Source organism: Pyxicephalus adspersus, chromosome W (assembly GCF_032062135.1).
Source record: "Pyxicephalus adspersus chromosome W, UCB_Pads_2.0, whole genome shotgun sequence".
NCBI classification, from domain to species: Eukaryota; Metazoa; Chordata; class Amphibia; order Anura; family Pyxicephalidae; genus Pyxicephalus; species Pyxicephalus adspersus.
In genome coordinates this window covers 11,152,352-11,164,913 of record NC_092870.1, presented here as the reverse complement: position 1 = coordinate 11,164,913, position 12,562 = coordinate 11,152,352, and the positions used below count along the sequence as shown (strand labels likewise).

Here is a 12,562-nt window from a genome sequence, read left to right as displayed (position 1 = left end):
TTTAAATGTATTTTGACATACACAAGTGAAATCACTACATGTTCCTTAATACATGTATTACATGTATTTTAATGTTTGCCTATAATCCTTTACTAAAATATTTAAAGTCAAACTAGAATGAAATTTTAATCAGGTCACAAATGTTTGTTCACATATTTTGTTACATTCATACTATTGTGTGATGATATTTTTGAAAGTGCTACATATTTTGAAAGTGCTATCCAGCTTGCTAGAAATTAGTTTGCAGTGTTGCAACCGAAAGAAAAAGTATCAAAACAACAAGTGCAACAAATGTAACTATAAATGAAGCAAGTTTGTGATTGAGTAGAATGTAACATAAAAAAGAAGCACTTACACAAAAACTGATCAAGCATTAAAGATTCAAACTGCCCTGTAAAATGGACTGGGGATGTGCACAGAACATGCCGCAGGTGTGCGCTAATCAATTGCTATCACCTCACCATTGAGTTTAACATCTGCTCCTGAATCGCGCAGCTAAAAATTAATCGCCTAAATTGGCGTATTTAGGATCTTTGCTCATTTTTGCAGGAAACCAGCAGGCGAGTTTACTAGAACACGGGCCCAAATCGCGGGAATAGAGCTTGCCGACCGGCACGTACATACGCACGTTGAGCGTACGCGCATTCCATTGATAAATCAGGGCCATAGGCCAACGTGGAACTTGACCCCTCAAATCTACCTACAGGGGTTTACAAATGCGGGAAATGCAGCCAATGTCCCTGGATCAGGGAACAACCCACCATTTAACTCCCCAACAAAGAAATACACAAGCTCAAACAACGGATTGACTGCTCATCAACGGGTCATATACATGATCTCATGTACGTGCAGCCACTTCTATATAGGAAAGACGAAAAGCATTCTGAAAAAGAATTTAAGAACATGTGTACACAAATTAGAACAGGAAAAATGATGATCCCAATTAGCCATCATGTAGGCACATGCCACAACTTCATTGTAAAATGTATTCACTTCACAGCCTTGGAGCAAATTTCGCCCAACCCAAGAGGCGGAGATCTAGACAACATTCTGCTTCGCTCTGAAGCAAAATGGATCTTCTCCCTGAATGCCACGGACTCAATGACATACTCTCTTTCAGACCTTTTCCACTATAATCACCCTAACAACACTTATCCCTAACTTTCGAATATTTGTCACCATTCGTCACCTACGTGATACTTTCTATCACTTATATCCACCACTATATCCACCAGTGATTTATGTTCCAATTTCATTTATTCCTTTTATGGCGACGATATGAAATAATTATTCATGTATTACTTTGACTAGTAATAATTACCCTTTTAAAGTCACAAGTATAAATTATTAAATTATGTTGAGCTCCCTTCAGGAGTATTCATATCCAGCTCTGATTCCAGATGGAGTTCCCCTTTATGTAAACGCCGACAGCCACACATTAAAAAAACCTATAGTTTTTCTAATAGTCTAAACCCACACACTTATCTACTTCAACATGTGAGCGGACGGGGGCTAATGGGGGATGGCCGTGGAGGAGATGTGTTGAACCTCTGCACATCTCGCTCCGTGAGCCAGACTAGACCTCCTCCGCCCGCCTTACCAGCGCATGCGTATCTCCTTTCGAAGGGCGGAAGCTGCCCTTCCCTAAACAATTACAAGCAGGCTCACCGCGTGTGCGCAACCCACACTAACCCATTTAAGGACGAGCCGCGGGTAGACCAGTCCTCCTTTGGACAGCTACCCACGGCCCACCACTATACCACCACATAAAAGTAAGGTAGAAACTTTTTATGCTATTATCTTCATTATGCATACCACATAACATAGGGAAGGTTATTCCCTAGCAATTACTATTTCAATATTGCCTTTCAGCAAACATAGTACTGCATATCATGTAGACACCACTCCCCAGCTAACACACTGCTGCATATATGGGTAGACCTATCATCTTTTATCGGAGCACAAATATAGAATGCACTACCAGGTAGGATTAATTACCAATAATCTCTATAATGGATACTTAACAATTACTATTCTATCTTCAACGACTATAACATGGTAATAAACTTTCTTATCCCCCGATCTCAAAGCTCCTACATGCTACGACCTATATATTACGTAAAAATGTTGCTACTAAGGTATTGTTACATTTTATTATCCTATGTTCACCACAACATATTGTAACTCACTTTAGTACTCCATATTACATTTATTCCTACCATGTAAATCTGGTGCCACCTATTGAACATTTTATTACATTAATAGTTAATCATGTGTACTCGTTTTGAATACTACTCATACTATTATTGGGCAACTCTAGCACTATCATATATATATTTTTAATCACCTTATCTACTGGATAATAATTAGAATACCATGAGCAGCATAACAATACAAATATCTGTTTTCTCCTAACACCTAGGAATCATCACCTAAACGCCTTTTAAAGAGCCATACAAAGGGTGTTCTATCTCTAACAATAGGGCTTTTTTAGGGTTAGGGTTTTGTGACCCTAAAAACTCTCACCTTCTCAAAATATATATATATATATATATATATATATATATATATATATTTGCCTTTAAAGTCCATCACCTTCTCTTTTTCTATTATTTGTAACACAGGACTTGCTAAAAAGCTGCTAAGCTTTAAAATAATAGAGTGCAACACATTTTGTGCAAACTGTATCATATTTTAGTAGGTATATTTTTGCACTCTTCATTCTTGTCTGTTAATGGAATGTAAATCTGAATTCCATTTAGGTATATTCTGGAATGGTGCATGTATTCTTCAGTACCCAGTAACATGTTATACCAAATATTGATCTGAGCAAAAATGCTAGAAAAAAATGGCTTTAAAGCCTTTGTCAAATATTTGTCAGGTGACATGTAGCAGCCACTCTACAAAAAAAGTAGTGTATATTTAGATCCCATGAAAGTTAAAATCAAGATACTGGATACATGGAAAGAAACAAGTATATGCCTTCAATTTAAAAGAATATACATAAGAAAAGTTCTAGCTAAGGTGCATTATGACTCACCCAACAAGAGAGAGAGAGCAGTCTCTGTATTCCTTTGTCACACTACGGGTCCTGTACTACCACAAGCGAGGAACTATGGCAACCTTAGCTGACATGAGTGGGCGGTGCCAGAACTTAGCCAGGGCTCCGCCATGGACTCACGTAGCCATGGCGATCCACCCCTAACTTGGATAATTTCCCACCACACACCTGAAGATCTCTCACAGCACACTAGTTGAAAATCGTGGTCATAAAGAAACTTAGGAAATGCGAGCGCCCCATCCCTCACAAGACAACAAGCAGAGAGAGAATGGGGAGAGAGCTGGATCTGACAGCTCTGTAGGCCGGATGTGGCCCACTGGCCATAGATTGGGCACCCCTGCTCTAAAAGATTCTTTGATGACTATGTTGTGCCTTTGTGATGTTTGACTACTTCTTTATCATACAGCCATGTCACAGATGCTCAACATCACAGGACTAATTGGGAGGAGTCCTCTGGAAATAAAATGTCACACAACTGGGGCCATCAGTCTGGATCTGGAGAATCTCAGAAAAATATAGGGCAACATGAATCGCAGATTCCATCCCTGCTGTCCATGGCAACCAGAAACCACATGGATATCACCACGCCACCTTTACCTCATGTGGCTCCTGAAGTATTACGAGTGGCAGAGCATAGACATCGTCGGGGTCTCATGTACCCATACATCTACCATGTCCTTACCAAGGTTTGCACCATTCAAAATTATGTTAGAACTTCAGGGATTTTATTGTGTTTGCAGTTGTTACCATAGAAATTCTTCTTCCTATAGGGTGAGATTAAATTGCCAGTGTGCATAGAGGATGAATGCAACACTGATCTCCCTCCAGCCACCATTTTTTTCCGCCCAGCACGCCAATATGTATATGGAGTCTTATTCAGCCTGGCTGAGACTCAGAAGTGGCATGAGCGACTAGCCATGCGCAGGCATCTGCCAGTGGATGGTAAGGGAACATATGTGTGCTTTTTTGTAATCTTATGTAGTTTTATGTTCTTTATGTGTGTGTATTCTATGCGTTTTTCACTTGAAAACATTTAGCAACTGTGTCAAAAAGAGTGTTGTATGCATTGTGGATTTTCTTGTCTAAGCTAGTCCTTTTTTTCTTAGTCCCTATAAGTCCTTTTGTTCTGCTAAGCAGTCTTATCTAAAATGGGATCTTCATCAGGATATTTTTGTCTGCTGTTTTGCTGTCAGCCCCTCTGTTTAGTTGCATAGTTGTCTCCAAATATTTGGTAGCTGCCGCATCATCAAACTACAGTACAACTGTCTTGTTCAGAGGTCTTTGAACGGCAGTGCTATTGACTGTCAAAAACAAGTAAAAGAAATGATAACCCTATGAAAGACCTTAATGTTTACATGTGTAGCTCCTTAGAAATGAAGATATTTGACTTCTATGTAACTTTGCACTTAGATTGCTGTTTATGAATAGTGTTTTTACAACATATATGAAACTGAATAATTTGGAATATAAGCTCCATCCTTAAAGGCAGAGCACTGGGAAGCCGAAAGTTTATCCTCGGTTGTTACTCAAATTTCTGTGAAAACCTCTCTTCCTCTTTAATTCATGTCCCAATATAATTGTTTTTTCTTTAGTGATAAATTGTTCCTAATATTCCATGTAATATCATTACCAGGCTTGTAAAAAAAAATTTGCAGGGGCAACTGATGAGGAGTTCCATTCCTACTGCCTCAGACATACCCCAAATCTCCGAAGAACTTCTCCATATGCAGTGTGTGGATAGGCTGTTTGAAATTTAGGCATTAGCATTGCTTTTATAGAAAATAATTTAAATTGTGCATATGGAAAGGAACAAAGGGGCGAGTTAAAAGTGTAAGCCAATAAATGGGTGACAGTGCTGTTAAACATTTAATTTCAACAAAGCCTAAACTATGGCGCTATGGGCACAGGTATACAGGTGGATCTAAAAAAAAATAAGAATATCATGGAAAAGTTCATTTATTTTTCAGTAACCTAATTCAAAATTGAAATGCAAATATTATTATAGATTCATTACACACACAGTGATATATTTCAGGTGGTTATTTTTTTTTATTTTGCTGAATATAACCTACAGGTAATAAAAACCTAAAAATAAGTATTTCAGAAAATTGTGAAAAAGTTCAAGATGGTAGACTCATGGTGTATCATACCACTCAGTTAATTATCACAAAACACATGCAAAGGTGTCCCGAGCCTTTAGGTGTACTCTCAGTCTTGTTCAGTAGGCCACACAATCATGGGGAAGAGTGCTGACTTGACAGTTTTCCAGAAGACAGTTATTGACCCCCTCCACAAGGAGGATAAGCCTCTAAATGTCATTGCTAAAGGAACTGGATTTTTACAGGGTACTGCATCCAAGCATATTAATGGAAGGGAAAAGTGTCAAAAAAAGGTGCACCAGCAACTGGGATAACCGCAGCCTTGAGAGGATTGTGAAGCACAGCATTTCATTTGAAAATTAAGGTCCCAGGTCTGCAGTAAAAGTGGACAGGCACAGAATCCAAGTTGCTTGAGGCCAAGTGTGAAGTTTTCATAGTCAGTGATGATTTGGGGAGCCATGTCATCTGCTGGTGTTGGTCCACTGTGTTTTATCAAGTCCAAAGTCAGTGCAGCCGCTTTCCACGAAATTTTAGAACACTCCATGCTTCCCTCTGCTGAAAAGTTTTATGGAGATTCTGATTTCATTTTCTAGAAGGACTTGACCTCTGCCCACACTGCCAAAAGTAGCAATACCTGGTTTATTGACCATGGTATCACTGGTCTTGATTCGCCAGCAAACCCATCTGCCCTAAACCCCATAAGATAGGACACCAGACCCAAAAATACAGACGAGTTAAAGGCCATTATCAAAGCATCCTGGGCTTCCATAACACCTCAGGAGTGCCACAGGCTGATCACCTCCATGCCACGCTGCATTGATGCAGTAATTCATGCAATAGGAACCCTAACCAAGTATTGAGTGCGTACATGGACATACATATCTGTATCAAAAATCTTTTTTTAATACAGATATGTGATTTCTAATCATTTATTGAGATGCACCTGTATATATTTACTTGCCCTAGTTTTAAAGGGATAAAACATGGATGTTCATGTATTACTCAATTCTTTATGCATTTTTTTCATTTCTATACACTTTAAGGATGTCTTCTATATAATTCTGGCATTTTCCAAATTCATTCAGTTTTTATTTTCCTTTAGGTTTTTGCAGGTAGATGATTTACCTGACTAAATGTATTATACACAGGGCCAGTTCCAGTTTCCCCCATTCTGCCAATGGGGGAAAAAGAGTGAATTAATTTGTATATGATATCTCTCTGTAGCTGTTTTCTCGCAAGTGCTGTTGACACTGAGGGGGAGCATGGCCCTGCAGTATTACTTTCCTTCTCTGGGTTATTTGTCTTGATTTCACGTTGCATTGCTGTGGTGGTGCACATTGCATTGATAATAAGCTTTGGAAGTGGGCATTTTGGCCTAGTTGCTTATTGAGTCAGGACACGCCACTGCAGCAGCTCGAGTATCTGCTTTAGGAAATGTTGTGCTCAGATCAAGGTTAGTCTTCCATCTTTAGTCATTTTGATGCTTATGGCTTAACTATTTTCTCCGTAGCTGTTTCAAGAGATGCAGATACAAGAGACAATACTGTTTCACTTTGGATTCTACCAGCTACTTTTGAGCCCCTGAAATGAAGTGATTGTGTAAAAAAAGGCTTTAGTTCCTCACATTTTTATGCAATCTTTTTGTTCAACCCACTGAATTAAAGCTTAAAGTCTGCAGTTCAACTGCATCCAAGTTGTTTCATTTAAAATTATTTGTGGTAACGTACAGAACCAGAATTAGAAAAAAAGTTGTCTCTGTCCAAATATTTATGGACCTAACTGTATATAGGACTCCATGCATAAGCATAATGTGCATTAGACTGACCACGGAGCATGTGCACATGAGGGGGCAGTGCTAAGAGAAAGCTGCCTGTGAATAATGCTGTTGTCTCAACTCATAAGAAAGAAGAAACTGGTAATTTTTGTAATTCAACAACATAGTTGAGAAAGAGAGCCAACACATGAATAGACTTCTTAATAGTGACTTTTATTTATAAGCTCTTTGGGGCAGGGTCCTCTCCTCCTGTGTCACTGTCTGTATTCGTCTGTCATTTGCAACCCATATTTAATGTACAGCACTGTCTAATATGTTGGTGCTATATAAATCCTGTTTATTAATAATAATATTAATAATTCACTTAAAATCTGTGTTTTCCTGTAGACCTTGGAAAATATCCTGTTTCCTAAACTCTGAGCTTGTTGAGTGTGGGGATTTCTTAAATTATTGGGGTTTTGGTACCCTTGTATTCCATCTGAAATAACAAAATCTCATATGGCCTTTGTAGGGCTTTTTGACCAGTTTTCTGCACTGGCGCAGAACTACAAAATATGGCTTCCCACTTACTGAAAGAAAGCATTCTAATTTTTTGTGATTTGGTTTTTGCCCTTTTCAGTTCCACCAGTGATAATTAAGGAATGGTCTGCTTATAAAGGGAAGTCACCGCAGACTCCAGAGTTGGTATCAGCCTTGACTTTCAGAGAATGGACTTGTCCTAACCTAAAGAAACTGTGGCTTGGTAAAGCTGTAGAGGATAAAAAACGCCGAATGAGAGCTTTTCTGGCCTGTATGAAGTCAGACATGCCGAGCATGTTGAACCCAGCTAATGTGCCCACGCATCTCCTCCTCATGTGCTGCGTGCTGCGGTAAGAAAAGCCAGCATATCTTTAGGTTTTAAAGTCTATGGTTCCCTCTAAATGGTGCAGAGTCAGTGTGTTCTTTATTTGCAGGTACATGATGCAGTGGCCTGGGGAAAGAATATTACTTAGGCATGAGCTGGATGCATTTCTAGCACAGGCTGTATCTGCACAACTTTATGAGCCAGACCAGCTACAGGAGCTTAAGGTAGGTGGTCATTTGTAAAAATAGATTTTGTTTAAATCATTTACATTTTTTCCATAGAACATATTTACTGTAAATTACCTATAATTCTTGTCTTCACTGATCAGATTGAGAAACTGGATGCCCGGGGTGTGCAGCTCGCAGCTATCTTCATGAGTGGAGTGGACACTGCACTATTTGCCAATGATGCCTGCGGTCAGCCTGTTCCCTGGGAGCACTGCTGTCCCTGGATTTACTTTGATGGGAAGCTGTTCCAGAGCAAGCTGAACCGAGCAGGAAGGGAGAAAGCACCTTTAATTGATCTTTGTGATGGTCAGGTAAGAAATCGGTAGTGGTAAGATGTACGGAACTTAAGTTCCTGCTAAACAATAGCTTTGTAATTCCAGTTTTATACCAAGTTATGTGAAGAGAATCTATAGTCAAACTGTAACAGAGAATCGACACCAGGAACAAACCAATTGTGCTGCAATTTTGTTGTCATCCAGAATCAGGCAGGCCTTTATTGCAGAAAGGGGCAGACAGACCCTTCTGCAATAAAACATACTTACCTAGCTGTGGTCAGGTTTGTGGCTATTTACCGCATTTTTAAATACTTTTAGAAGAAGATATCCAGTTTGTGAATGTCCCTGGATCAACATGAGCTCTATGTCTTTCCCCTGCTCCTACTGCTTTGGTGGTACTAGGAAGACCACAGATTCTGATCCCAGAACTCTGCTGTCTGACATCTGGTCAGAAATTCTATCCCTGTGACACTAAAAACTATTTTTGCAGGCTGCAAAGTAATGCACTGAGAACAATATTTTGAAAGCCTGAAGACCTTTGATAGTTCAAAGAAAAGGAGCTAAATGTTAATGTACATTTTCCTATTTTTCTGCACCTTCTAAGATTGGAATGAATGGTTGTGCTGTTTTTATTTAGAAAGTGAATCTAGACACCTGTTCTAATATAGAGTGATTCCACTTCCTACTGTTTGTTTCTCCATAGGGTTTAATGTGTGGCTCTTGATGATGACCAGTCTGTCTTGCTAAGGAAGGTTTTAAAAAATGTTAAAAAGTAAAGCATCAATTGGTCTTTTCTGTAGTTTTATGTATTTCTTTCACTGCACTTGCTTGATCGTCAGTTTTTGTTTTAAATAGCCTTTTTTTCCTTGCTGACATCTAAGGGGGGTGGTCAAGGTTTCACAGGTGATTTTAGTTCCTGGCAGACTCACCTTGAGCTTGCTCACACTTGGCTGGTAAAACAAGTGGATTGTTAATCAAGTGGAGTTTGAAAACAAAAGGAGTTAAATCCTTATAGTAACCACAAACAGCTCCTAGGTGAATACCGCTGTGACAAATGTGAGCAAGTCACCTTTCTGGTATCTCGCATTAGAGAGCTGGAGAAGCGCATTGCAACACTGAAATCACTGGATCACCTTGAGAGGGGTCTCCTGCTCACTGAGCAGTCAGGTAATGGCTTACATGTGGAGGGTGGAGAGGTTAATAAGGATGAACATGTAGGGAGTTGGGTTAATATAACTAAGGGGAGTGGTAGGGGCTCCCAGAAAAGGAAGGCCAGCCCTGTGTTTGAGCACCCCAACATGTTTGCAAAGTTATGTGAAGATGTGCAGGTGGCAGACCCAGTGGTGGCAACTCTACATGTTACTGCCACCCCTAACAGCCGGGAGAGCAGCGCATCTAGTATTGGTGGGGCGGGAAATGCAGGAAGGAAAAGACAACTGGTAGTCATAGGGGATTCTATGATCAGGAGGATGGATAGAATAGTTTGTCACCCAGATCCCTTCAACCGAATGGTTTGCTGTCTCCCTGGGGCCAGGGTTCGGCATGTGGAGGACCGAGTGGACAAATTACTGGGAGGGGCTGGACAGGACCCAGCTGTCTTGGTCCATGTTGGAACCAATGACAATATAGATGGTAGATGGGGGATCCTTTAAAATCAGTTTAGGGAACTAGGTTTCAAGTTGAAGAAAAGGACCTCCAAGGCTATGTTCTCTGAAATATTGCCTGTGCCATGCGCAACACAGGAAAGGCAGAGGGAGCTGAGACAGCTAAACCATGGCTTAAGTCCTGCTGTAGAAGGGAAGAGTTTGGGTTCATAGAGCACTGGGCTGACTTTTCATTGGGGTACAACCTGTATGCCAGAGATGGTTTGCACCTAAATGAAAGGGGGTCTGCTGTGCTAGGGGAAAGATTTAGGGGAATGGTGGAGGGATATTTAAACTAGGACAGAGGGGGATGGGGGAGTTAGTTAGTCAGGTTAGTCAGAGGTCAGACACTAGTGGAGGGTGGATTTGGGATAGTTGGGGGAGCGTTATGGATAATTGTAAGGAGCTTCCCATGTTACAAACAAACATTGGATTGTGCAGTACCAGTTGTACTGAAAAACAAAAGGATTTGGCAAACAATGATGGTAAATGCAGAAATGGTTTAAAGAGCCTGTTCACCAATGCTGGAAGTCTAGCAAACAAGATAGGGGAGTTGGAAGCCTTAATGAGTGAGGAGAATTATGACTTAGTTGGCATTGCTGAATCCTGGCTTTGTTCTTCGCATCACTGGGCTGTCAATATTCCTGGGTATACTCTCTTTCGTAAAGAAATGAGTCAAATAAAAAGGGTGGTGGTGTCTGTCTGTATGTGAGAAGTGATCTGACCGTGAATGTGAAAGAGAAAATTTTGGATGGAACAAGCGATGAGGTTGAGGCATTATGGGTGGAGTTGAATAACATACAATTAATTATTGGAGTCTGCCAATAGAAGAAATAGAGAATCAACTACTAGCACAGATAGAAAAAGCAGCAAAAAGTGGAAGAGTGGGAGATTTTAACTACCTGGACATTGACTGGAGTAATGGCACTACAGGACCAGCAAAAGGGAGGACATTTGTGAATTTAATACAAGATCATTTTATGGTACAGTTTATAGAAGCCCCAACTAGAAATTATACTTTGCTGGACCTAGTTCTTTCTAACAATGCAGAGCTTATAACAAATGTGCATATAAAAGAGAATCTGGGTAGCAGTGACCATAATATGATTTCATTTAATGTAAGCTGTAAACAGGAAGCAAAAACAAGATAAAAACATTTAATTTTAAGAAAGCACATTTTCCATTATGAAGGGCGGCTCTCTGTGACTTGGACTGGGAGACAATATTGTCCTCAAAGAACACAGAACAGAAATGGGAATGTTTCTTCTGTTCTACAAAAGTCTTTGCTACAAAAGCACACTGAAAATGTTATTCCAATGGGTAATAAGTTTAAAAGGCTAAAATCAAAACCTATATGGCTCACAGCTGATGTTAAAAAAGCCTTAAGGAACAAGAAAAGGGCATTCCAAAAAAAAAAGAAGGATCACCTTCATCATTTGAAAACTATAAAGAATATAACAAAAGATGTAAAAAGGAGATAAAATGTGCAAAACTTCAAAATGAAAGACAGATTGCAAAGGAAAGTAAGTCAAACCCTCCAATTTTTTTTAAATATATTAATAGCAAAAAGATCAGATCTGAGCATGTAGGCCCCTTAAAGGATGTTTACTGGGTTGGTAACTGGGAATAAAGAAAAGGCAGATCTACTAAACACTTTTTTTTTACCTCTGTGTACACATAGGAAAATTGGCAGAGCTCAAGTTCAAATTCATAATAGCAATGTCACTGCCTTAAATGAGTTACAATGGCTCAGAATTGATATGATTGAGAAACAGCTGGGAAAAATTAAGGTTGACAAAGCGCCAGGACCTGATGGATTACATCCACGTGTCATCAAAGAGCTGAGCTCGGTTATTTCAAAGCCATTATTTCAAATCCTTAAAAAGGGAGCTAAGTCATTACGAGGTAACTACAGAGTGGTTAGTTTAACTTCCATAGTAGGAAAGATTCTAGAGAGTTTGATAAAGAACCACATAGAGAAGTTTTGCTAGAAAAAAATAATATGTGATAGTCAGCTTGGCTTTAAAAATGACCGACGTTGTCAAACAAATTTACTCTCATTTTATGAGGAAGTAAGTAAATAGGTAGACAGTGGAATAGCAGTTGATATAGTGTACTTGGACTTTGCTAAAGCATTTGACACTGTACCCCACAGGCGGTTAATATGCAAGTTAGGGTCGATAGGTTTGAAAAAGCCAATCTGTTAATGGATAGAGAACTGGCTTAAAGACCGCATCCAGAGAGTTGTAATTAATGATTCATACTCTGAATGGTCTAAGGTTATTAGTGGTGTACCCCAGGGTTTAGTGTTGGGACCTTTACTGTTTAACATCTTTATAAATGATATAGAGTTAGGGATTAAAAGTACCATTTCTCTGTTTGCAGATGACACGAAACTATGTAATGGAATTAAGTCCATACAGGATGTCTATAATCTATAAGCAGACCTGGATGTACTGTTTAATTTGGGCAGCCAAGTGGCAAATTACATTTAATATAGATAAATGTAGAGTTATGCACTTGGGAGCTAATAACATGCATGCTTCATATTGTGTAGGGGGAATACATTTGTGGGGGTCAGAGATGGAAAGGGATCTGGGGGTTCCAGTAGATCATAGACCTAATAACAGCATGCAATG

At 39.5% G+C, this 12,562-nt stretch overlaps 1 protein-coding gene across 8 annotated transcripts in view; it reads left to right on the top strand.

Moving 5' to 3' along the window:
• The window catches only part of LOC140342820 (constitutive coactivator of PPAR-gamma-like protein 2), a 107,533-nt gene that overhangs the window by 52,327 nt on the left and 42,644 nt on the right, over window positions 1-12,562 (top strand). For all 8 annotated transcript variants that reach the window (XR_011923164.1, XR_011923163.1, XM_072429175.1 and 5 more), the window contains 5 exons: window positions 3,468-3,747; window positions 3,832-4,003; window positions 7,554-7,803; window positions 7,888-8,002; window positions 8,107-8,316. Coding sequence is in view for 6 of the 8 variants with exons in the window: in XM_072429175.1 (XP_072285276.1) it covers window positions 3,468-3,747; window positions 3,832-4,003; window positions 7,554-7,803; window positions 7,888-8,002; window positions 8,107-8,316 (1,027 nt within the window). In the remaining 2 variants the exon portion in view is untranslated. The remainder of the gene's footprint in view (window positions 1-3,467; window positions 3,748-3,831; window positions 4,004-7,553; window positions 7,804-7,887; window positions 8,003-8,106; window positions 8,317-12,562) is intronic.